Here is a 22,520-nt window from a genome sequence, read left to right on the forward strand (position 1 = left end):
TTCGCCGACCAGGTGCGGCCTGCAGCCCGGCCGGGCCTCCCGCCCCCGGCCCCCGCCCCGAGCCCCCCTCCCGCGGGGCCCCCCGACCCCCGCCGCCCGCCCTCCCCTCGGGTCCCGAGCCCTCGGCCGCCCGCAGAGCCGGCCCCGACCCCGGAGGGCTGCCCCGAGATCTGGGCCGCGTCCCCGCTGCGCCCCCCCACTCGCCCCCGACCCCGCCGGCGGATCGCGCCCCCTCCCCCAACCGGGGCATTCCCTCCCGGGCTCGTCGCGCTTCCCGGCTCGGGACTCCCCCGGCCCGGCCTCCCGGCCCGGCCTGCCCTGGCCGCCGCCTCCCCGCCAGGACTCTGGGTGTGTTCTCGGGCCGTGCGTCGGCACCCGGGTCGGCGAGCTGTGCCCCCCGAACGCGGACCGGGCGCTCCCAGAAGAAGAGGGGCGTGGAGGGGCTGCCTCGCCCCCTCATGAGAAGGGAGCCCGGGGTCCTGGGGTCCTGGGGTCCTGGGGTCCTGGGAGCGACGCTGGTTTGGGCCAAGTCTGGCGACCCGGAGCGTCCTCTCCCTTCTGAACCGTCGGGGTGGTCCCTGCGCGCCTCCCCGTTCACTGGCGCTCCTAGGGGGCGGGGTGGGGAGCTCCGGTCCTGAGCTGGGGTTGGTCCGCCTGGAGGCCTGGGGGGCCCTCCCGGAGCGGGGTGCGCCCTGGTGTGTGCCCCGCTAGAGGCCTCGGCACTTTTCTCTTTGCTCTTCCCCAGATGTGTTGGGCTCGTGGGGTCCCTCTGACCCTCCCCGCGTTTTCCCTCCCTGTTTGGACTCTGCCCTGGGACCGGATTGAATGGGTCCCTGTCTGCACACAGACCTGGGAGGAGGGGAAGCCCGTCTTCCTGGGTTGGTTTTCTCCCTCCCAGAGTGTACAGGCGGCCTCCTGAGCGGCAGGGAGGCTGGAGCAGGCAGTGGACGCACACCGGGTGGACCGAGTCAGACCCTAGAAAGGGGAAAGGACAGCACTGCCACCCTCTTTCGGTTAAGCTTTCGACTATGTAGTGTCCCTTTTACTTGTAAAGTATCCCGTTAGGTCTGTGGGTCAACAGCCTCATCTCTGCCAGGCCGACCCGGGTTTCGCCCCGTTGCCATTTCGTTCCTTGGTTCCCTTAATGCGTTTGCGGTTTTTGCCAGAGGTAACAGTAGTGAGGTTAAGTTTTTAATTTTTATGGAGGTCGTGTTGAGTCATCGAACGCCGAGGCGTAAGCTTATCGGAAGGCTCGCATGGGTTTGTGTGATTTTAAAAAAGATAAAGGTGTTTCGGATCAGGTGCGGGTGAGCAGGGTTTTCCGCTGTTCCCCTCCGAGGGCCGAATCTTCTAGTGCGGGCTGCTCATCGGTTCTCCTTCCACCACTTTCCTGTGCGCTGGTATCTGAAGACCAGTTTGGGGGAGAAAAAAAGTGTATCAGTTTGAAGAAATAGTTTTCCCTGAGGTCAGGGTTCTGTGTTTACAGACACAGTGTAAAAACTGTGTCCTTCGCAGAAACAGCTCATACGGAGAGCTCTCAGGAACCGAGCAGGCCTTCCTTCCCTGTCGGTTTTCACTGACACGGTTTTTGTGGCCCGATTTCATTTCCCCAAGTAGCAACTCGCAAAGAAGATGGCTCCTTTCAGCCGAGGGGGCCGTGGGAGCTCTGTACACTCACTCTTCAGTCTGGAGAACCCTGATTTTGCAAGTGCATTTCATAACCAAATCCAGCTAAAATGTCTGTAACCCAGCTGCTGCCAGCGATCAAATGATAAACTTTCCTACAGAAAAAAAAAGTTAAAAATCTCTTTATGTAATCTTTTCTTCTTTTTCTCCACGCGTTTTATTTGAAATGGAAGAAGCAGAATCTTGGAACTGGAAAGGCCCTTGAAGGGGACCCAGGGTCTCCCTGCGCCAGGTTACTGCTGGGAAGGAAGGCAGGGCCTGCTGGGGTCTGCCCTGTGCTACACAAGACAAGCTTTTGAGGCCTGGTGTTCTTCTGGCACAAAAGGAGGGACAAGGACTGGCCTCACCAAAGGGCACGCGCCACCACACCTGGCTCCCGGAGCGGCCCAGGGCTGTGTGCGTCAGGCCGCGCGGGCTCCCACGGTCGGCTTCTCCATGCCGGGGCCCACCCGATTGGTGGCAGCAGATGTCCGAAGACATCTCCGTGCCCCCTTGTGGGTGACTTGGGAGGGCAAAACCAAAGTCTTCAGAACTTCAAAACCAAAATCAGGAGCCTCTGCTGCCACAGGCAGGCTCGACGCAGGAGGATGTGGGCACCAGAGCAGAGATCCCAAGTGACAGTTTCCCGTGGACAAAATCTGGCCAAGCTGCCATGGTGTTTTTGTTTTTCGCATCGATCCACTACTATTAAAACAAAGCCGCCAATGATAAAGGTGCTTAAGTCCAGGCTTTTAGAACTGAAAATGATTTCATTTGAAAGGAACGGGGAAATACCGAAGGCACCCATCAGGTAACGTGATGCACCCAGCTTCTCTCACCCGGCCTTCAGAAGACAAAAGCACAAATCAAGTGACAGAGTTTGACCTGAAAGTCTGGGCTAGTGAGAGGGAACCTAAAAAGGCCTGTGTTTCCCACAGTACTTAGGATCACAAGCCCAAGTACTTAGGATCACTCGCTCTGGGCCAGGCCATCCGTGTGTAGCGCTGTTACCGTCTGGACGCGTGCGAGGCTGCCCGCGGCGCCTGCACCTTCAGCAGCGGGAGGGCGGGCTTGCAGTGGCTCAGGGTCTCAGGACCGAAGGCCGGGCTCCTGGCCTCCTGGCCGGCCCGCACCCTTTCCTGCAGGCCCACAGAGGGAGAGCACAGGGTCAGCTGTTCGGTTAGTCCTGGCTGGCAGGCCCTGGAGAGCCGCACCCTGGCATCAAGCTCCTCGCCCCCGGCAGCCAGGGACAGTGACCCGCTCCCAGGAAGCAGGCGCTAGAAAAAATGCTGAGCGTGCCCTCTGCAGACGCTAGGCATCCAGAAGCCGTCTGAGACCAGGTTCGAAGGAGCCAGAGACCAATGAGCTCAGCAATCCGGAGTGACGTCTGAGTCCTGCGGCCGGGGCTCGCTGCCATTCAGCACCGCGTAACCCACCGCGTAACTCCGGAGCCCTTCTGTACTGGCCAGCAGGAGTATTAGCACCTAACGGGTTCGGCCTGACGGCTCATCACCAAGGTGACAGATAAGCCGAGTGGGGCCTTGGTCTCCTGGGGGGCTGTTGGTTTTTACCTGTCTTTGGCATGAGTGAGCCAGTCCTAGGAGCTCTGACCCCCCGGGTGCTCCCCTTGGCCTGTGGTCAAGCCTTGGGCAGCGAGGATGGCCCGACCGAACAGGGCCAGGGTGCACGTAGGGCACAGGTGTTAGGGCTTTGGGTCAACTGTGTGGATGGCCGCTGGGTGCGAGTAAGGCTCCGGGGACGGTGATGGGTTCTGAGTATCTCGTTCCTCTCCTCTGTGCCCCCACTCCCTCCCAGGGCTTCCTGCCTTATGCCATCAGGAGTAAGGGGAGAGGGCACGGAGGGCTCATTCTTCCCTGCTTGCCCATCCTAGGAGGTTAGAAGAGCCGCCCTGCCTCTTCTGGGGAGCAGGGTGGAGACATGGGGGACTGCGGTTAGCGAGGCGCCTCCTAGAAAATGAGGCACAGCTCTGTTCTGGTCCGTGGGACCTGTCGCTGCTCTCCTAAGCTTGGGCTCTTGGTCACGTGGGGTTTTGGTACACACCAGGGCCTGCTGACACTTGTTCCTGGAGGTGCGGCAGGAAGCCCCAGGCAGCAGCATGCTGGGAGACTTGCTGGGGAGCTCGGAGGTCATGGCGGGTGAACACGTGTGCGCCCTGTACTCTTGCTTTGGCCCTGACTCAGCCTGATGCGAGGGAAGTCACCAACCACAAGTTCTAATTACCTGGGATGTGTAGGCTTGATGTAGTCCTTGAGAAGGGCAGCCCCACTCCCCGGCGATCAGAAGGTGTGACTCGCCCTCTTCCACTTCCTCTGAGTTCTCCACCAGGAATTGCACACTGTGTCCCTCCAGTCCCTTCCGTCCTGAATACTCAGAGACAGTCGGGTTCTCTGTGCTGCAGGTGGCTGTGGGCTGTGATCACGAGTTAGGTCGCAGGTGGCGTGTGTTTCTGAAATCCCCTCCAGAACTGGAAGCCTCGTCAATGAGTCTCGCTCTCTGTCTTGCCCAAGTCCCTCCGATGCTCACTGCTCTGAACCATACCTTGCTTGGCGCTGGGGTTCTTGGAGATGCCCGTGAGAAGCCCGCCCCACAGAGGCCGGCCATCCTGGCCCGCGGTCTGTCCCTGCTCAGTCTCCCCCTCCAGCTCTCTTGCCATGATTTGCTCCCGTGAGTGGCAGCGTTCTGCAGGGCCTGTGGGCGTGTTGGACGCTGGTGCTGTGTGCACACCGGACAGGGGACCGCTCTGGGCTCTTGGGCACTGCCAGGTGCCTGACTCGGGCTCATCCCTGATCTGTCAAGGGGATGCTGTCCACAGATGCGGGATGTGGATTCAGCGGCCAAGTCTGAACCGTTGTGACCGACACACATTCAGGGAATCCGTAAAATTGGGTCTGGCCTCTTGTTTATTTTTTAAACCATTATTTTTTTTTAATGATTTTTTTTTTTAAGATTTTATTTATTTATTTGACAGATCACAAGTAAGCAGAGAGGCAGGCAGAGAGATAGGGGGAAGCAGGCTCCCCACTGAGCAGAGAGCCCGATGCAGGGCTCGATCCCAGGACCCTAAGATCATGACCTGAGCTGAAGGCAGTGGCTTAACCCACTGAGCCCCCCAGGTGCCCCTTAAACCATTTTTTTAAATGATATTTATTTATTCGATAGAAGGCATGCACAAGCAGGGGGAGCGGCAGGCAGAGGGAGAGGGAGAAGCAGGGAACCTATTGCGGGGTTCAGTCCCTGAGATCATGAGATCATGACCTGAGCCAAAGGCAGACGCTTAACCGACGGAGCCACCCAGGTTCCCCAAACTGGGTCTGACCTTGTGTTTAAGCATAGGTTTTTTCCTTTTTTTTTTTTTTTAAAGATTTTATTTATGAGAGAGAGAGCAAGCCTGAGTGAGAGCATCAGCAGGGGGGAGGGGCAGAGGGAGAAGCCGACTCCCCACTGAGCAGGAGCCTGACGTGGGGCTCCCTGAGACCATGACCTGAGCCGAAGGCTGATGCTTAACCTGCTGAGCCCCTGAGGCGCCCCTCCAGAACCTCTTTCAAGCCAGCCAGCCTCTAATAAGCACCTGTGTGGACCGAACACGGGAGAAAAAAGCCCATGTTCAGGGGAGCCTGGGCGGCCCAGTCAGTTACGCCTGCTTCCCCTTCTCTCTCTGCCTCTGCTCCCCCGCTTGTGCGCACACACTCTATCAAATAAATAAAATCTTTAAAAAAGAGAGATTCTGGAGCAGTGTGACTTACAAAATATAGTCGGCTCCAAGCCTAGACCACATCTGACTTTGAAAATCAGATAGGTGCTTAGTTCACAGCAGAGATTACCTGAATTTTGGCATTTTTCCCCCAAGCTCAGAGCGTCTCCTCAGCATGTCTTGTGGGGAAGGGAGGAGTCTCTCTGTTGCTTTTTAATCCTCTTGACCCAGACACTCAAATTAGGGGTACAGACTCCTCTCAGAGCTTTTAAACACTGCCTGTGTCTCTTGGGCCGTCGCCGCGGAGCAGTGCGTGTGCTCAGTGGGGCTGCCTGATGATGGCGAGGGCTCCTTTGTCCTCATTGGGGAGCACGGGAGCGCCTTTCAGCTCCAGCTTGGAGGCAGCCCAGCACCCCCTGATGTCTGTCTGCCTGCCTTTTGGGGTCAGCCTCCCCTGGAGTCCCGCTGCGGCTCCATGCCTGTGTCTCTGAGGACTGCACGGCGGGTGAGTCCACCGGGGACTCTTGCTGGGCCTTAGGAGAGCATCTGGGCCCCTGAGGCGGAAAGGGCAGGGTTGGTGGCGTCCGCTGCCCCTGTTCCCAGGGGTCTGACACCGGGGTGTGTGGATGCTGACTGTCCGTACGTCTTACGTGCGCTACGGAGACTCCCGAGTTCACAGGGGCATTCGAGGCCTCTCTTTCCAAACAAGGTTCTTTCTCCTTCCTTTTTCTCCTCTGCTCACTCAAGTTGGAAAGAGTCTTAGCAACCACTCACCCAGCCGTCCTCTCTCTGTGGGAGGATAGCAGAACCCGTCCCCTGCCTCCCAACTGATGGGGCTTGGCTGCGACTGCTCAGTGCACGGGCCCAGCCTCGTCTTCGCAGATGTGCCTGGTCGATGGTCCAGGCGTGTCTTGTCTCTCACTGTGACCTCTGTGGTCGAGGGCTGAGCAGGTGGGTGCAGAAGCGCCACCTTGGGGCTCAGTCAAGCTCAGGAGGGGTGCGGAGAAAGGCCCGCTGGCTCGGAAGCTCCTTCTCCTGCTCTCCCTCCCTCCCAGGTGAGCCTGTCTGCTGTGGCCCAGGGGGAGGGGGAGGGGAGGCTCCTCTGCTGACCCAGCCAAAGTGTGCCCGCGAAGGTTCACTGGAACAGCCGGAGGCTCATTCCCTGCGGCCGGGAGCGTCAGCTGTGTCTGGAACTGGAAAGCAGCTTTTCAAAACGCCAACAATTAAGAGATGCTCTTAGAAACCAGACATACTTTCACTGGTGCCAGTAAGTTTTCATCAGCTCTAAGAGGGACTGTGACGTTCATGTGACCGTCCCTCTGTGGGGTCAGACCCACAGATGCCCTTTGGACTCTGCCGCCCGACGCGTCACTCCCGTGGGTGGGTCCTGGTCTTCCGCAAATGGCCGCGGTCACCCTGGGTTGTAGGGTTTCTCTTTGCACTTCTTTTCGAGGTTGGAAAGAGAAAGTGGCTGTTGGGACCCAAGGGACACTGGTGCCCCGATTCAGCTCGCGTATTTGTTTCCTAACTGTGCCTTTGTTGATAATGGCCCACCCCGCGGGGCAGGAGGAAGTCCTAAACCTGTTTTCTCTCTCCTTGATGTTTGCCAGCGAGTTTCCGAACTTGAATTTTCTGCTGTTGACACAGTCGTCCACCCGTTTGTCGCCATGTCTTTGTGGGAGACTCAGGGCCGTGGAGCCGTGTGACGCACCAGCCCCCCATGGGCGCTCCCACTGGCGGCGCCCTGCGGTCCACCTGCTGTGGCACGGACTCTGGGCCGGGCCAGGAAATGCACGCGTGGCTGCCAGAGCCTCCCAGTGGCTCTGCAGGTCCTGGCCACCTGGAGACATGGGAGCTTACCATTGGGTCAACCTAGAGGCCCTCTGGGCCCGGGACCCCGGTTGTCACTTAAGCGGCATCTCAGGGTGTGCTCGGCTTCCGCCTAGAGGGGATCTGAGTGTCGCTGGGGTGCGGGGCCGCGCTCCGCTGTGTGTGACCAGCAGGCAGCATCGGGTAGGTGCGGTGCTGAGCGAGCCCCTCTCCCCTGGGGGGGGTTCAGTTTGCCCGTTTGTCCCACCAAGGCACATGTGGCACTGTCTGGAGGCAGTTTTGGTTGTCGCAGATGGAGTGGGGCTGCTAATGGCATTTGGCGGGCAGAGGCCAGGGCAGCCCACGATAGAGAAGGGCTCTGTGCAAATGCCCGGGGGCGCAGGTAGGGAGACGCCCCGCGCACAGCTTGTCACAAGGTGATCCTAATTCACTGAGGCCCTTGCCCGAGAATCCGAGCCGTGTGTCTTGTGGCCGTCCCACGTTTTGACGACCGTCATTGCCGCCTGGACACGGGTGCCGAGAGGACGGGATCACAGGAGGGCGCGGTGGCCGTCGCCCCGGGGGTCTGAGCCAGAGAGGCCGATGGCACACCCAGACCCACAGGGCAGGGCTGAGAGAGGTGCTGAGGGGCCCTGCGCCTGTGGGGGGGGGGGTCCAGTGTCCGGCCCGCAGCCGCCTTAGCGGGCTTTCTGGGGCCCACAGTTCCTCCGGGTCACGAAGCAGTACCTGCCGCACGTGGCGCGTCTCTGCCTGATCAGCACGTTCCTGGAGGACGGCGTCCGCATGTGGTTCCAGTGGGGGGAGCAGCGTGACTATATCGACACCACGTGGGGCTGTGGCTACGCGCTGGCCTCCGCCTTTGTGCTCCTCAACCTGCTGGGACAGCTGAGTGAGTGGCCCCGAGGCGCGGGCGGCATTCCCCGGGGATGCGCGGTCAGAGCGCATGTGCTCCGGGGCGGGTGGGGGAGAGAGTGGGTCACTGAGGGTCTCCTGGGGCGGATGACGCTCTCCCTCCCCTCCCTGCCTGGCAGCGGGCCTCGGGGTGGGTGCTCTGGGCCGCTTGGGAGATCTGGGCAAGCTGGGTGGGCCCAAGAGGAGCGGAGGGGTCAGAGCCCAGGGAGAGGGCGAGGGGAAGGACCACGGGCAAGGGAGAGCGTTAGGCTGGAGAGCAGCTCCCGGGGGCTTCAGGTCTTCTGCTCCTGACCACTCTCTTCTGGTGGCAGCCCCTCCCCGGTACCTTGCGGGGCAGGAAAGGGGCCTTTTCAGCCCCTCCCGGAGCTCTCCACAGCGGAGTTTCCGAGGGCCCTCCCACTCTGGAAAGGGGCCCGTTCTCTGGAGCAAGGGACCACTTTCTGGAACGGTGTCTGCTAAGCGAGGTCCAGTTGACGTGGGTGTGGTCCGTGCCTCTCGCTGGTTTCCTGGAAGTTGCTTTTTCCCTCGGGGTGGTTCTGGGGCTGCTGCTTCATGGGGGGCTGGCCGCAGCCCCTGAGCCTTGCCCTCGTCTTTTGCAGCCGGCTGCGTCCTGGTGCTGAGCAGAAACTTCGTGCAGTACGCCTGCTTCGGGCTCTTTGGAATCATAGCGCTGCAGGTACGCGGGGCCGAGGCCCGGGTGCGCTCTTCCTCGCGGTGGCGGGAGCAGAGCTTTTGCACAAAGGTGTCTTTGGGGCCTCAGCGTCCCTCCCCCGAGCCCTCTGCCTTTGCCCGGACCTCCTGCTCTTCTCTGAGAAGCCACTGGAATTTCCTCCCAGCAAGCTCATTGGAGCGGGAGAGGCTGGTGCCCGGAGAAGTGCCAGGCTCTGGGTACCCACCTTCGGGCCGCCTCAGTGAGTTTCCTTTGACGGGGACAAACCACAGGGTTGGCTACAGCCAAGACGTTGTCTCACCGTTTTCCCTCATAAAGAGCACCTGGCCGGCCGTGTGAGCTGTGCGACCCGTAGCGCGTGACCCTCAGCGCCCCCGCCCACCGTGGGCTCCGGGACAGCAGGTGCTGGCTCGCAGGCCCGGGCCGAGATGTGCTGAGCCCGGGTGCTGAACTCGGAGCCGTCCTGGGGCCCTAAAGCGGCAGTGGGTCTTGTGTGCGCACTTACACCGGAGGAACTGCCTGCCACAGCCGATCGCGTGGAAACCCGAGTGGGTTTGGAAATGCTGACTCCAGCTTCTGTGTCTCTTCTGTTCCCTCCAGACGATTGCTTACAGCATCCTGTGGGACTTGAAGTTTCTGATGAGGTACGTGTGCGCCCCACGGTGAGCTTCTTTTCGTGGCTCTCGACTCCGGAACCAGCAGTCAGAGGGGACGTCTTTGGGTCCAAGTGTGCTTGGAGTCTGTCGGGGTGTTGGCAGGGGCACCCCTCCCTGCCCCCGAACCCAGGCCCGGATGAAGCCGTCTCCCTCGAGCCTGTGTTCATGAGGGAGGGAAGGAGGCCCAGAGTGAGCTCTTGCTCACAGGCCGGTCGCCCCTAGAGCCAGAGCTGGGATGGGGCCCAAGTGTGATCAGGTTCCTGTCCCTGTTGGGCAGAACAGGCGCGTCTGTCTTGAGCCGTGGGGGGCCTTTGCGGGCGGAAGCGGTCACCCAGCTGGTCCGTCTTGGTTTGGAGAGAGGGACCCGAGGGCCTTGCCCAGGCTCCCGCCAAGGTCTCCCGGCCCGGTGCGACGGGTACGTGTCGGGCCCGGTGAGCCGTATTGACCCGCCTGGCCTGTCTGTTCCCAGGAATCTGGCCCTGGGAGGAGGCCTGCTGCTGCTGCTGGCGGAGTCGCGCTCCGAGGGGAAGAGCATGTTCGCGGGCGTCCCCACCATGCGCGAGAGCTCGCCCAAGCAGTACATGCAGCTCGGGGGCAGGGTCCTGCTGGTGCTCATGTTCATGACCCTGCTGCACTTCGACACCGGCTTCTTCTCCGTAAGTGTCCCGCTCGCTCCAACGGGCAGGTCTCCTGGGCTTCGGGAAGGCGCGCTGCTCGCCACCCCGTCCCCCGGTTGTCGGGGGCCGTCAGAGCCATGTCGGAACGAGTTGGCTCCGAGGAAGCGAACCTTTGATCCTGTTAAAAGCAGTGAAAACCCGGCAGGCTCTCATGGGCTCAGGGTGGACAAATGAAGTCCAGAGTCTCCCTGACCCCGCGGGAGGGTCTGGTGCGGATCCACCGGCCCCGGGCTGCCCACCCAGGCTCTTCACAGACTCTCCCTGCCTCCCTTGCCCATTGCTCACACCTGTGCACACGGGTGTCAGCCTCAGAGCAGAAGGTCCTGTCTTGTCCCCAGGAGCTTACAGTGCACATCTGGGGGGCCCACTGGGTGCCCTGGCCGGGAGGGGTCCCCAGGAGGGGCTCCTGGTGCCCTGGTTGGGGGAGCCTGGTTCTAAGGCGTTCTGGGGCAGAACCACCCCAGTAGCTTGCGGGCCCACAGGCTCCGACCTGAGTGTGTCGTAGGTCACAGCCTGTTGGCTGGAGGCTGACCTTGACTCTCGCCCCGAGGGCTTGCGCTTTGGAGCGCTGCTCTCTCCGTGCTGCCCCCGGCCCCCTCGGGTGTGAGCACAGCGCACGCCCCTCCGTGACGTCACCCTGACACCTAACCACAGTGACCAGGGCACTGGCAACTTGCCTGATTGTTAAACAGGGTATGTCTCTTCCTCACCTTTTTGGGGGGATTTCTTACCTTTCCGACCTCTGCAGATTCTCCAGAACATCGTGGGCACAGCTCTGATGATTTTAGTGGCCATCGGTTTTAAAACCAAGCTGGCTGCTTTGACTCTTGTCGTCTGGCTGTTTGCCATCAACGTGTACTTCAACGCCTTCTGGACCATTCCTGTCTATAAGCCCATGCACGACTTCCTGAAGTACGACTTCTTCCAGACCATGTCGGTGATCGGAGGCCTGCTCCTGGTGGTGGCCCTGGGCCCTGGGGGCGTCTCCATGGACGAGAAGAAGAAAGAGTGGTAACAGACCCCTCCCCTCCCTGGCTGAGACCCGCGGCCACCAAGGACTGGCTCGGGGTGGACTGACAAAGCTGCCGGCGCTCACGTGTCCTCTCCCTCCCTCCCTTGGCAAAGGCACAGATGTTTTGAGAGTTTCTTTGCAGACACCTGAAAATTGATGGCTGAATGTGCTCTGGACCCCTAACCTAGTAGCCGACCATCGGAGCCGGCCGGCTGGCAGGCAGTATCCCCCTCCCCCACTCCCAAGGCAAGGCCTCAGCTTCTCGGAGTGAGTGCGGGCTCGGCCGCGGCCTCCTGTCCTCGTCCCTCGGGTCTGCGGGTGGGGGTGTCAGGCTGTCCTGTGAGCAGATCCGTCTGTGTATCATTCAGAGTGGTCTCCCTCTTACTATGCTTTCAGTTTACGTTTTTAACTAAAACGAAAGGATTCCGGATGGCCCAGCCCAACATCAGACACACTAAGTCCCAGTTTTAAACCGCTCCCATGGCTCCGAGGGGTCCCCGCCCCACACTGTAACACTCGCGGGGCCGGTGATGGCCTAGAGACCCAGACCCAAAGAATGATGCTGCCCGGGCAGGGCGGCCGTGGCCACTGTTCATGGTGGAGGTCACTGGTCAGAAAACCGCCTCAGATTGGGGCTGATGTTTGAAAGGGCAACCTGCCCGCCCCCACCCCAGGAGCTTTAGTGGCTCGAGGTGGGGACAGAGGCGCTCCAAGTCCTCGGATGCCCCTGGAGCCTGCAGGGACCCCTGCTCTGACCCTGGCCTGGCCACACACCTGCAGGTTGGCTCCCGTGTGGGGGGTGGGCCCGGTGGCAGCCGTGGGGGCCGGGCGGCAACACAGCGGGCTCTCAGACCAGTTACCTCACCCCGACCTCTGCACAGAGCCTCCGCTGAAGCCGTGGGCCCAGCTCCAATGTGGCTGGGCGCCTGCGCGGTTCTCCCCTGGCTAGAGGGGGTCTTCCCAGGCTGTGCAGCCGCGGCCTACCACCCTCCCTAGGCTGTCGCTTACTCAGATCGTCTATCTGCTATGCTGAATGCAGCCCAAATTACTTTTTAAGATTTGTGATGCCTTACTGATTGGATCTCAATCCTGTATTTAAAGTTTTCTAACATTGCCTTATACTGCGTTTCTCTTCTTGGGGGGTACGAGCGCCTGTGGCTCTTCTCCACTCGCTGGGCTGGAGCAACACCGCAGGGGGCGAGTGGGACACCTCGGTGCCTCCCCCGACTCTCCTGGGGGCCGGCTGACCAAACTCGCCCGAGGACCGCCTGGAGCTTGTCTTCTCTCCTGGCTCAGCCATTACATGTACAGGCCTGAGGGTCACCCCTGGGGATGCTGGGGGCCGGTCCTGAGCCGGGAGCCCCATCTACCAGTCACACCGGAGCCAGGGTGAGCCGGGGAACCTGCCCCCCTTTCAGCTCCCAGAGGCTCGCCGGGCTCTGCAGCCTGGACCTACCAGCCCCGGGGGCCATGGTGGCACACGTCAGGGGCCCACCTGTGCCCGTGCCCCAGCCCCTGTGGAGGCCCATCCCCACACGTTCCTAACCACATCCCACCTGCACACCCCTCTGGCCTTTTGAAGAAGCAGCAATGGCTTACGGACGGAGGGCTTTTCTACTTCCCAGCGCTCAGATGCTCCCCACACGAAGGGGGGCTCTGACTCCAGGTCTCCACCTGGGCGGGGCCGTCCCTTGGTCCACCCCCTCCCCCGTCAGCACAGCACGAGAGTTCTCTCAAATGACACTCAGCCAAGGCTGTCCCTCCGTGACACCGTTTTTGGCAGGGTACGGGTCCCTCTTGGCCCCGTGCTCGCGAGGCCTTTACTGGTTTGTAGAAACAGGTTGACCCCCGGAGGCTGGGGTTTTGGTCAGAGGTCACCCTCCGTGCTGGAGGCTCCGGGCTCACCGGGCCCTGAGCAGACCCCCGCCTGGGACGGGGTAGACGCCTTTGCAGGGAGGAAAGAAAAATACCATCTACCAATTGGCTTTGACAAAACAATTTCTGAAAATTTTTTTGCTTTATGTGGGAAATAGGTATAAATCTCATTTTATGCTGTATTTTATATCTTAGTTGTGTTTGAAAACGTTTTGATTTTTGGAAACATCGAAATAAATAATGGCATTTGTTGTACGCAGTGTGATCCTCTGGTGTTGTCCCGCCGGTGCGGGGCCTGGCCAGGCCTCTCCCTGGACGCCGAGTGAGCTTGACAGACCCTCCAGGCTTCGCTGAGGAGCACTCAGAAGCCACGTCTGGACCGAGCTCTTCCCTCAGGGTGCCTGTGCTCCCTGGGGGTGGGGAGCGTGCACCTGACGCCCGGGGCTCTGACCCCAGCCCCACCTTCGGGGGCAGCCGGCGCAGGGTGGAGGGAGAAGGCCCTGGGGCACCTCAGTGGCTGCGAGGACGCACTGCGGGCGGCTGGAAGAGGAGCGCGGGGTCCGGTGGCTGAGGAGTTCTCGATGGTGCTCCACACGCGCTTTGTCTGCGGCCGTTTACAAACCGGACTGTTTAAAAGAGCCGGAGCTCTGAGCCTCACGATGACGACTTCTAAACTTCCTCCTCGATGAGCTCAACTGCTTCTGCAACACGAACAGGGTCCCAGCTCGTGAGCCTGCCCCCTGCACCCCCCGGGACCCAGCCTCACGGCAGGCCTGGAGCTTCTCGAGCCCCGGAACCAGGGACGACAGAGGCCTCGGCACATCACTGCCTCACGGCGAAGGGCTGGGTCCGGAAGCGAGTCCCCCGGCCGGGCTCCCCGTGGCACCCGGCAGCTCTCAGAGCCTCGAACCGGGAGGCGGCCAGAGCCGGCTTGGCTTCTGTTTACTTTCATTTGCAAAAACGAGGTTGTTAATGTTTAAGGACAGAAAACTACCCCCAGGTAAGCGGCCGCTTACCTTCCTCCGCTTGTGGACCAGCGCCTGGGCCGCCGCCGGCTCTCCGTCCCCGGGGCTCGTCCCTGTGGCGCGCCTTGGCTCCTCGCCCTCCTCTTCTGTCCGAAAGTCCTCGGTGCTGTCCCCAGGCTCCGTCCCTCCCAGGTCCTTTCTGGTGAACAGCTCGGCTAGAAGGAATGGGGGGTGGGGTGGCTGTTTCAGGTGAGGTTCACCACGCAGGCCCAGGACCTGAGGACACGTGGTGGGACGGACAGACGGACGGAGGCCGGAGCCGCTTGCCGAGAGCTCAGGACAGACGAGACAGCCAGGACCCACGCCTGGGGGGGGGCAGCCGCTTACGTGGGTACAGATCCGTCATGCTGTCGCCACTGTCACTCGTGGCTGCGCCATCGTCGCTAGACACAGGTTCCCAGAAGGCCTCTTTCGGACGCCGCGGCCTGGCGCCATCTGTCTGGTCTTCTCTCCTCCTCCTCTTGTGCAAGAGGCAGGCAGGCACGTACTCCACACCCTGCTGCTGACACTTTTCATCTGGGGGACAGGCCAGCACGCTGCCTGGTTCTGGGTCTGCCGCGGCCCCCAGCGCGGAGCCAGGCTCCACCAGGGCCCCACACCCCACAGTTTCTACCAGGAGAAGAAGGAGGCCAGCACGGGTGCAGGTTGTGGAGTGAGAAGATGCAGGGGCGTGCTGGGCCTCGAGCATTGAACCCCCAGCCCCAGCCTAGCTCCCGGAAGCCTCTGGTACGTCAGCTGGGGCTCCACACTGCATGGTGGGGCTCGTGCGACCTGGGCCGTTGGCCCAGAGCAGTGGATAGAAACGGAGCCCTGATGGGGAGTAGGGTGGCATCGACAGCCCTGACTTGGGAAACATGCCCCGTGTGGGCCTGGCTCTCCTGTCCAGTGTGGCCCCCTCAGGGAGGAGGGAAAAGGGGGACCAGGCCCTGGTCTCCAATATCACTGCCTGCTTCTGCCCACCTCCAAGGTCCTATCCTCTATCTCATCTCTGCCACCCACTCTGTGGTCCCACCTGGCCTCCTGGCCACTGGCCTCTGCACCCACTGTCTCCCATCTGCATCCCCAGCCAGGTTTCCCGGCTGCCAGGCTCTGGCTCCTTCTGGCCACTGGTCCTGGGAGCCACGCACTCCAGCGTCGGGAGGACTGTTCTGCTCCTGGAGTGACCCAGCTCTCCCTTTCCCGCCCACACCAAGCAGCCCTCAGGCTCTGCCCGGGCGCAGGATCCCTGCTTCTCAACACTCCACAGTGTCCTTCACTACTGGCCTTAGGTGAAGATGGTCTCCTGTCTTCTTGGGGAAACAAAGCCTTCAGACTCTCTTCTTCATCCTGCCGGTGTCCACGTCCAAACCCACCGTACTCCGCTCATCTGGTCCTCCCCCACCTTCCCTTCAGGAACATTTGAGAAGTCTACCGCTCTCGAGACCTCTGCCCCAACACCACCCCACCTGGCTGCTTCTCTCCTTCTGGGGGCTCCTTCCGTGCTCAGGACCGGCCCTGTCCCCTCTTCCATGGCTTCAGGAATGCAAACGCCACCTGTGTCAGTGGCGTGCATCGTCCGAGTGCTGGCCCCTGTTGTCAGTAGTCACCCTCCCTGCCACACGTTGACAGCAACGTTTCATTTTCCCACGAAGCCTGTCATCCAGATGCCACTCTCCTAAACCACCCCAGGTCTCGAGCCAGGAATTGGGGGTCACAGCTGACTTCCCCCTTCCCTTACCCACTGATCCTGCTCTATGCACATCTTCTCTGCCAACACCCGGTCACCCCAGCCACGGTCACCTCACCTAACTGCACAGCACTGAGCGGCCCCTCTTCCACCCCTCCCCACCCCGCCCCCCTCGGAACCACAGTGACCCTGACACACAAAGTGATTGTGCTGCGCCCTGCTTCGGTCCTTTCAATGCCTCCCCACTTCATGTGGTCCTGACCTCCAAGGCCCTGTGTTCTTGTCCCCACCTACCCTGCTGACCCCACCTTGCAGGCAGCACAGTGGCCTTCCTCCAGGAGCTCCTGTAGCCAAGCGTTGTTCTGCCTCTGCCCTCACCTGAGTCTTTGCTTCTACTCCCCACGTCCCTGAAGTCTCCACTCAGGGACTCAGCCTCCCCAGGGGCCTCGTGGTGGTCCTCGGCACACATCCTTCACAGCACTTGCTCGCCCGTAGTGACCTCGGAGCCCACTGCACCACCAGCTGGTGCCAAAGGGTGACTGAGACCCTTCTGCCTTCAAGGGGCACGCATCCCCCAAACACCTGTGGAGTGAGGCAGGCCGAGTCCGCCCGTGGCTACTCACATTCTCGCAGAGCTCTCTGGTACCGGCGGCCCCGGGTGTGCCTCAGCACGTGCTCTGGGGACTTGTTGATGTGCCGCAGGGTGAGCCTGCAGAACAGCTGGTGCCTGGGGACAGGGAAAGCTCGGTCAGCGGGGACATTCACGACATCCCCAGAGCCTGAGAGTGGAGGTCTGCAGGGTGGCCCCGGCAGCAAGATTCTTAAAAGCTCCCCAAGCGATTCCACTCTGCAGCCGGGGTGCAGAGCGCTGACCCAGGGCAGCCGCGACCACCCCACCTTGCCCTGGAACACAGGCCTGGCCAGTCTGGGCAGCCCGTCGAGGACCAGGAAAGGCACGTGGGAGACCGGCAGGCAAGGCGCGGGATGAACAGGAGCAGCCGCTCTCGCCCACTTCCCTTCAGCCACTGGCGGCCATGCGTGTCCAGCTCCACCGAATTCTCCTTACACGTGCGAGGCTGACCCCGTCCAGAACTTCGGGTGACAAAGCGCAAGCCCTGCAGCTCCGAACGGCAGCGGACAAGCCCGGGTGACAAACCTCAGCCTTGCAGACACCGAACAGCACCGGGGAGGCGCCTATCCCACCCGAAGCTGGGCGCACCCGGCGGAGAGGGGTCGGGGCTCGCCACCCACCGCCCGTCCCCACTCGGGAACCCGCCTGCCGCGGCCCCGCGCACGTACGGGTTCTTGGTGCTGGGCACGATGTGCGGCTCGAGCTCTGCGTAGTCGAAGGCCGGGGCGGCGCGGACCAGCCGCCGGTACTTCTTGCCGCGGGTGTAGAGCTGGAGCTCGGGCAGGCGGCAGGGCAGCTCGTGGCCGGTGAGCGCGCATTTCACCTGCGGGCCGGAGAGCGGGCGCGGGGGTCAGGGGGGCCCAGGGCACACCGCGGGGCCCGCGCCTCCCCCGCCGGCCCCGCAGACCTTGTGGGCGCCGGGCTCCAGCCGCAGACTCGGGTGCTCCCGCAGGAAAGCACACACGTCGGCCGAAAGCTCCGCCATGGCGCCGCGTGGGCCGGGGGCGGGGCTCGGCGGCGCCCCGGAAGCACATGCCTCCGGGCCGGAAGTGCCGGCGGGCAATGGCGGCGGCCGTGTGGTGGCTGGGGCTGCGGGCGGCGGGGCCGGGGGCGGTGAGCGCGGCGCGCGGCTGTGTCGGGTGGGCTCGGGGGCCCGTGCCCCGGCTGGCGCGAGCTCGGCCGCTGCCCCCGTCTCCGCAGGCCTCGCCCCGTGCGGTCAGGAGGAGCGTCCTTGCGGTGCCCCCGCGCCCAGGTGAGGATTCGCTCGCGTGAGCCCCAGGCGCCCGGGAAGAGCGGCTCCCGCGCCCGCCCGGCGCTCTGCACCGAAGTGCGCGGTTCCCAGCGCCGGACCCGGCCGAGAGGGGTCTGGGACCCGTGGCTTGCGGGGGGCGCGTGCACCTGCAGCGGCGTGGGACGCTGTGCGGGGAGAAGAGGGTTTGGGGAGTCCGCTGGGGGCCTGCCTCTTCGCCGTCCGCGAGGCCCGTCACACTCCGACAGCTGCAGTGTGTTCTCCTGTGCGTCGTGGCGTCTCCGTCTCCGAGTGCTGGAAAACAGGCCGCTGGGAGTGCTCCTGGAGCCGCTCTCCCGAGCCTGTCCGGTCGGTCTGCGCGGGTGCGTCCTGGTGGAGCTCACCGCAGCTCGTGAGGAAGGCAGAGCTGTTTTCCGGGGTGGCGGCTGGTGGCACGGCCGGGACTGAGCCCTAGGTCTTGTATTCAGTCGGTAAACATCCACTGGGTGTACCGGCTACCGAGCCCCGGTGTAGGAGCCGGGCTGGACGGAGGGCGCCGCAGGTTGGCTGCTGTCCGCAGCCTGTGGTCTGTTCCCTCTCCAGCAGTAGAGGCGGCGTCTCCTTGAGGAATGGGCTGCTCCCGTTCTGTTCGCGGAGGGCTTCTGACCTCGTGCCGGTGTCCTGAACCTCCTAGGGTTGGCCTGGGGGCCAAGCAGATGGGGCAGCTCTGCAGCCCAGGCACCTGCCACGAGAGCGCAAGAGGACTCCTTCCTCCATTGGTTTTTGCTTCTCATTCCTGTGACTGCCTTTGGCCTGGGGACATGGCAGGTAAAGACTGGCTTCTAGCTCTCGCGGCGCTGAGCGCTTGACCTTGTCGCCATCTGCTCACGTTTGTGCCGCTTCCACAGGTGCAGCGTCGAAAGTGGAAGCTGAAGCTGATCGAAGAGCTGGAGTCGAGAGTTGCTGCTGAGCCCGTCCCGCTGCCAGCAGAGTGAGTGTGTGGCTGCCCGCCTCGGGCTTGAGGTCAGCAGCGGGGCCTGGCTTCTGCTTGTAATCCTGACCCTTAGACCGGCGGGGGGGCGGCGGGGGGCGCGGGGCGCGCAAAACCAGTTGTTCTACTGGGCTTCCTGACCACCGTTGCGAAGCTGCCTGAGATACTTAATACTTAGGATCAAAAATATTTTTCTGAGTTTTACCTTTTTTCCTGACGTGTTGTACCTGAGGATCCCCCAGTGCTGACGGCCCCTATAGCAGGATTCTAACCTGGTGGGTGAGGGCAGAGTGCACCCTCATGTTGTGTCCTGACTTGAGAGCATTATCTTGAAAAAGTGCCCTGAATGACTCTACTGCCTCTGCCTCCTCATTTTGAGGCATTGTCTTGGAGGGACAGATACGGTCCACAGAGCTTTCATTTTAGGGGAGCAAACGCGCGTGCCGTGTCTGTGATGTGCAGGGTACAACCCGGCTTGGCCTCACCCTCACTTCTCCCCACTCCCATGTAGCCCAATGGAACTGAAAAATCTGGAGTACAGGCCAGTGAGGGTCAGAGGGCACTTTGACCACTCCAAGGAGCTGTACATGATGCCTCGGACCATGGTGGACCCGGCCCGAGAGGCCCGGGAGGCTGGCCGTCTCTCTTCCTCACCTGAGAGCGGTGCCTACGTGATCACCCCCTTCCACTGCACTGACCTGGGGTGAGTGGGACATGCAGGGATGCACCAGCCTTGGGGAAATCCAAGATACGCAGAAGGTTCAATTCCTTGAGAGTTTGGAATTTGTACCTCCGACATTGTTGAGCCAATTCGTTTTACTTCTTACTGAGTCACTGCTGTGTCTGGGGAGGCGAAGGACATCAGCCACTCCGGAGAAACGGTCTCGTGGCCAACGTGTTGCATGGTTGTGGTGCCGCCCGAGGAGGGGCTCGTAAAGGAAAGGAACCGGCCAGCTCTGCCTGGAGGGGGTGGGATCAGGGAAGGATTCCCAGGGGACTACTCGGGCTTGGCCTGGCGTTGGGAGGGCAACATGTCCAGCGAGGGGGCATTGCAAGACCAAGTCGAGCAACTTCCCAGCTCTAGGTCTGGAAGGGTCTCTCCGCCACCCCGAGTGGGTACTGGAGGCAGGTATACAAGGCAGCTGCTGGTGGGGGCGTCAGGGTGTGGACGCTGCACTGGGCGAGGCACAGAGGGGAGCGGAGATGGGGGCTGCGGACCCTGGAGATCAGTCTTTAGAGAGCTGATGGTCCTGTCATTAAGACCGGGCCGGGGAACGGGGGGCTTCTCCCATTTTAAACTCTTCCCAAGCACCATCCTGCTCACAAGGACGACCAGTGACGATCTTTATCCAGAGCCCTTCCCCACCTGAGAGAGCATGCTTCTGTCGCTGCAGAGTCACCATCCTGGTCAACAGAGGGTTTGTCCCCAAGAAGAAGGTGAACCCTGACACTCGGCAGAAAGGCCAGGTAACGGGTGTGACCCCCCCCCCCCCCCCCCCCGTGAGCAGGCGCTCCAGAAACCACAGGCCCTGAAGTGCGATCTCCTTTCCCTCTCCAGATCCAGGGAGAAGTCGACCTAGTTGGGATGGTGAGGCTGACAGAGACCAGGAAGCCCTTTGTCCCAGAGAACAATCCGGAAAGGAACCATTGGCATTACCGGGACCTGGAGGCCATGGCCAGGCTCACAGGCGCAGACCCCATCTTCCTTGACGCGGACTTCCGTACGTTGTGCCCAGCCCACCCCAGAGCAGCAGGTCGCGTCTGTAATACCTGGTTCTACCCTCGTCTCTGCCCAGACGTTCCCCTCCTTCCTACTGGCTCCACTGGAGCGAGGGCGGGAGGAGCGTGGGGTCTGGCAGGGGCCAAGGAAAGCAACACGGGGCTGGCTACGGGTTCGGAAACGACAGCTCTCGGGCTCTGGAAGGCCCCAAGAGCTGGCCAGTGTGCTGTGGGGGACACACAGCGGGTGGCCGTGATCATGGACACGGAGCCCACGGTCTCTGCAGGGAGCACCGTCCCCGGGGGACCCGTCGGAGGGCAGACCCGAGTCACTCTGAGGAATGAGCACATGCAGTACATCGTCACCTGGTAGGTCCCGGTCTCCAGCCGCTCCTGCCTCTCCCCTGCCCACCCCCGACCCTGACGCTCTCTCTCCTCGACCCGAGGTACGGACTCTGTGCGGCGACATCCTACCTGTGGTTTAAGAAATTCCTACGCCGGACTCCTGGCCCGTGAGCTCGGGTCGTGGGTGCCGGGCTGCGGTCGGCAGGAGTCCCTGATTTCCAACTTTGTTTTTACTCAGAGTCGGGTCTGTCCGCGTAAATAAACTCTCTGCCGCGCACCTGTTGCGTCTGCCCGCGTCCCTGCCTGCGCGCTCAAGTGCCTCGTGCCGCTGAGAGGTCGCGGCGGTGTGCTCGCGACGGTCCCCCAGGCCCCCCACCTGCCCTGGGTTGGGAAACGCCTGCCACCGCCCCAAATGGACAGTGAGACGACGGACTGTGTCTACCCCAAACGCCAACTCACAGGGACCAAGACAACTTTATTAGTTTTCTGTACAGCGCGCGGCCGCGGCCGCTCAGCCCAGTTTGGTGGCCAGCTCTTTAGCCTTTGCCTTCTCCAGCTTGGCGATGCGAGCCACCGACTTCGGACCCAGGACGTTGCCTCCCCAGTGGCGGCGGATCTGCAAGGACAGAGGGGTCAGCGGGGCCTCCTTCCCGCGGTCTCCCACTGGGCTGCTCCAAGTCCCTGTCCAGCAGGACTGCTCAGGAGGGGCCGGGCGCCCGGTCCCCACTGGCCGTGCGGAGCGCGCCACATCCGCTGCCGCTTACCTCGTCGTACCGGTCGTTGTAATTGGTCCTGATGGCTTCCACCAGCTTCGCCAGAGCCCCTTTGTCTTCCCTGAACAGGCAGGGGTTAACGAGGGTCAGCAGCTTCTCAACCACCCCTCCAGAGAGCAGGGACGAGGGCCCCGTCCGCCCCAACCCGAGCCCTTTGCCTCAGATACAACACGACCACACGGCTCGTTCAGGTGAAGAAATTCGTGACCATCATCGGCAAAGACCCAGGCACGCGTCTCCCCCGTAAGGTAGCGTGTCTCGTCCTTAGGAATTAAATGACCCGGGGCAGGGGTGACTGACTCCGACGGGCTGCCGGGAGCGGGGGCCTCGCGAATACTCACGAGTTGACCTGCGTGAAGGCGACCGTGGTGCAGGTCTTCCTGTGCACCAGACGCCCCAGCCTGGCCTTCCCCTTGATGATGCAGTAGGGAACCCCCATCTTGCGGCACAGGGCGGGCAGGAACACCACCAGCTGGAAGACAGCGTCCCCGGGCGGATTCTGACCAAGGGGGGAGCGGGGAAGGGCCGACTCGGCGGCGGCTGCTCGGGGCGCAGCGGCTCGCGTCCTCCCACTTCGAGGCGGACTCCGGTGAGAAATCCGCCCCCGGCCCCGCCGGCCCCACGTACCTCAATGGGGTCCACGTCGTGCGCGATCACGACCAGCTGGGCCTTCTTGTTCTCCACCAGCGTGGTGACCGTGTTCACCCCTAGGACACAGCCGCCGTGAGCAGTCCGCGGGGCCGCCCGCGGCACTCCCCAGCCCTGCTCGGGCGCGGCTGCGGCTCAGGGTTAAAAAGCTCGGTTTCGCTCTCCACGGCGACTCCAGCTGAAGAAACGCTCGCATCACGGCCGGCAGCCGCCCCCGCGCGCCCGCCCTGCGGAGGGGCCACTCACCGGCTCGCAGCACGGGCGGCCTCTTGGTGGGGACGTCGCCTTTGCCGGCCGCTTTCTTCTCGGCCCGGGCCAGCAGCCGCTGCTTCTTCTCCTGCTTCGTCTCGGGCCGGTACTTGTGGGCCAGCTTGAGCAGCTGCGTGGCTGCGGGCCGCGGTCGGGCCGGGCCGGGCCGGGTCGGGCCGGGTCGGGTCGGGTCGGGTCAGGCCAGGTCAGGTCAGGCCCGGCCCGCCCCCGCCCCC

At 62.4% G+C, this 22,520-nt stretch overlaps 4 protein-coding genes across 8 annotated transcripts in view; 2 read left to right on the forward strand and 2 right to left on the reverse strand.

The window, feature by feature from the left end:
• LOC111145528 (surfeit 4) overlaps window positions 1–12,882 on the forward strand; it is a 13,184-nt gene extending 302 nt beyond the window's left edge. Inside the window, exons 1-6 of one of the 3 annotated variants that reach the window (XM_022500441.1) lie at window positions 5,392–6,644; window positions 6,988–8,096; window positions 8,719–8,795; window positions 9,390–9,433; window positions 9,915–10,101; window positions 10,871–12,882. In XM_022500441.1, coding sequence (XP_022356149.1) covers window positions 7,991–8,096; window positions 8,719–8,795; window positions 9,390–9,433; window positions 9,915–10,101; window positions 10,871–11,137 — 681 coding nt within the window. In that variant the 5' untranslated portion in view covers window positions 5,392–6,644; window positions 6,988–7,990 and the 3' untranslated portion in view covers window positions 11,138–12,882. Of the gene's footprint in view, window positions 1–5,391; window positions 6,645–6,987; window positions 8,097–8,718; window positions 8,796–9,389; window positions 9,434–9,914; window positions 10,102–10,870 lie in introns of those variants that run through there. The other 2 variants (XM_022500440.1, XM_022500442.1) reach the window with 2 other exon arrangements.
• A 232-nt stretch (window positions 12,883–13,114) lies between these two features.
• Window positions 13,115–17,321, reverse strand: LOC111145527 (surfeit 2). 2 transcript variants are annotated; one of them, XM_022500437.1, is made up of 7 exons: window positions 17,239–17,321; window positions 17,000–17,154; window positions 16,598–16,792; window positions 16,324–16,427; window positions 14,362–14,550; window positions 14,026–14,189; window positions 13,115–13,710 (listed from the first exon to the last, which is right to left on the reverse strand). In XM_022500437.1, the coding sequence occupies exons 1-7, from the start codon at window positions 17,314–17,316 to the stop codon at window positions 13,624–13,626; spliced, it is 972 nt and encodes a 323-aa protein (XP_022356145.1). In that variant the 5' UTR covers window positions 17,317–17,321; the 3' UTR covers window positions 13,115–13,623. The 2 variants fall into 2 exon arrangements, with proteins under 2 accessions (XP_022356145.1, XP_022356146.1); XM_022500438.1 differs by lacking the exon at window positions 16,598–16,792.
• Window positions 17,322–17,606: 285 nt separating this feature from the next.
• Window positions 17,607–20,891, forward strand: LOC111145751 (surfeit locus protein 1). Of its 2 annotated transcripts, XM_022500936.1 has the most exons (8): window positions 17,607–17,942; window positions 18,254–18,387; window positions 18,468–18,550; window positions 19,062–19,253; window positions 19,945–20,017; window positions 20,109–20,271; window positions 20,557–20,638; window positions 20,716–20,891. In XM_022500936.1, the coding sequence occupies exons 4-8, from the start codon at window positions 19,066–19,068 to the stop codon at window positions 20,783–20,785; spliced, it is 576 nt and encodes a 191-aa protein (XP_022356644.1). In that variant the 5' UTR covers window positions 17,607–17,942; window positions 18,254–18,387; window positions 18,468–18,550; window positions 19,062–19,065; the 3' UTR covers window positions 20,786–20,891. The 2 variants fall into 2 exon arrangements, with proteins under 2 accessions (XP_022356644.1, XP_022356642.1); XM_022500934.1 differs by lacking the exons at window positions 17,607–17,942; window positions 18,254–18,387 and having other exon boundaries at window positions 18,538–18,582.
• A 178-nt stretch (window positions 20,892–21,069) lies between these two features.
• LOC111145750 (ribosomal protein L7a) overlaps window positions 21,070–22,520 on the reverse strand; it is a 2,891-nt gene continuing 1,440 nt past the window's right edge. The window contains exons 4-8 of the mRNA XM_022500933.1: window positions 22,282–22,422; window positions 22,015–22,094; window positions 21,729–21,859; window positions 21,379–21,448; window positions 21,070–21,230 (exon numbers count right to left, since the gene is read on the reverse strand). Coding sequence (XP_022356641.1) covers window positions 21,126–21,230; window positions 21,379–21,448; window positions 21,729–21,859; window positions 22,015–22,094; window positions 22,282–22,422 — 527 coding nt within the window. The 3' untranslated portion in view covers window positions 21,070–21,125. The remainder of the gene's footprint in view (window positions 21,231–21,378; window positions 21,449–21,728; window positions 21,860–22,014; window positions 22,095–22,281; window positions 22,423–22,520) is intronic.

Source organism: Enhydra lutris, unplaced genomic scaffold (genome assembly GCF_002288905.1).
Source record: "Enhydra lutris kenyoni isolate GAN:26980312 unplaced genomic scaffold, ASM228890v2 scaffoldscaffold13, whole genome shotgun sequence".
Lineage (NCBI taxonomy): Eukaryota > Metazoa > Chordata > Mammalia > Carnivora > Mustelidae > Enhydra > Enhydra lutris.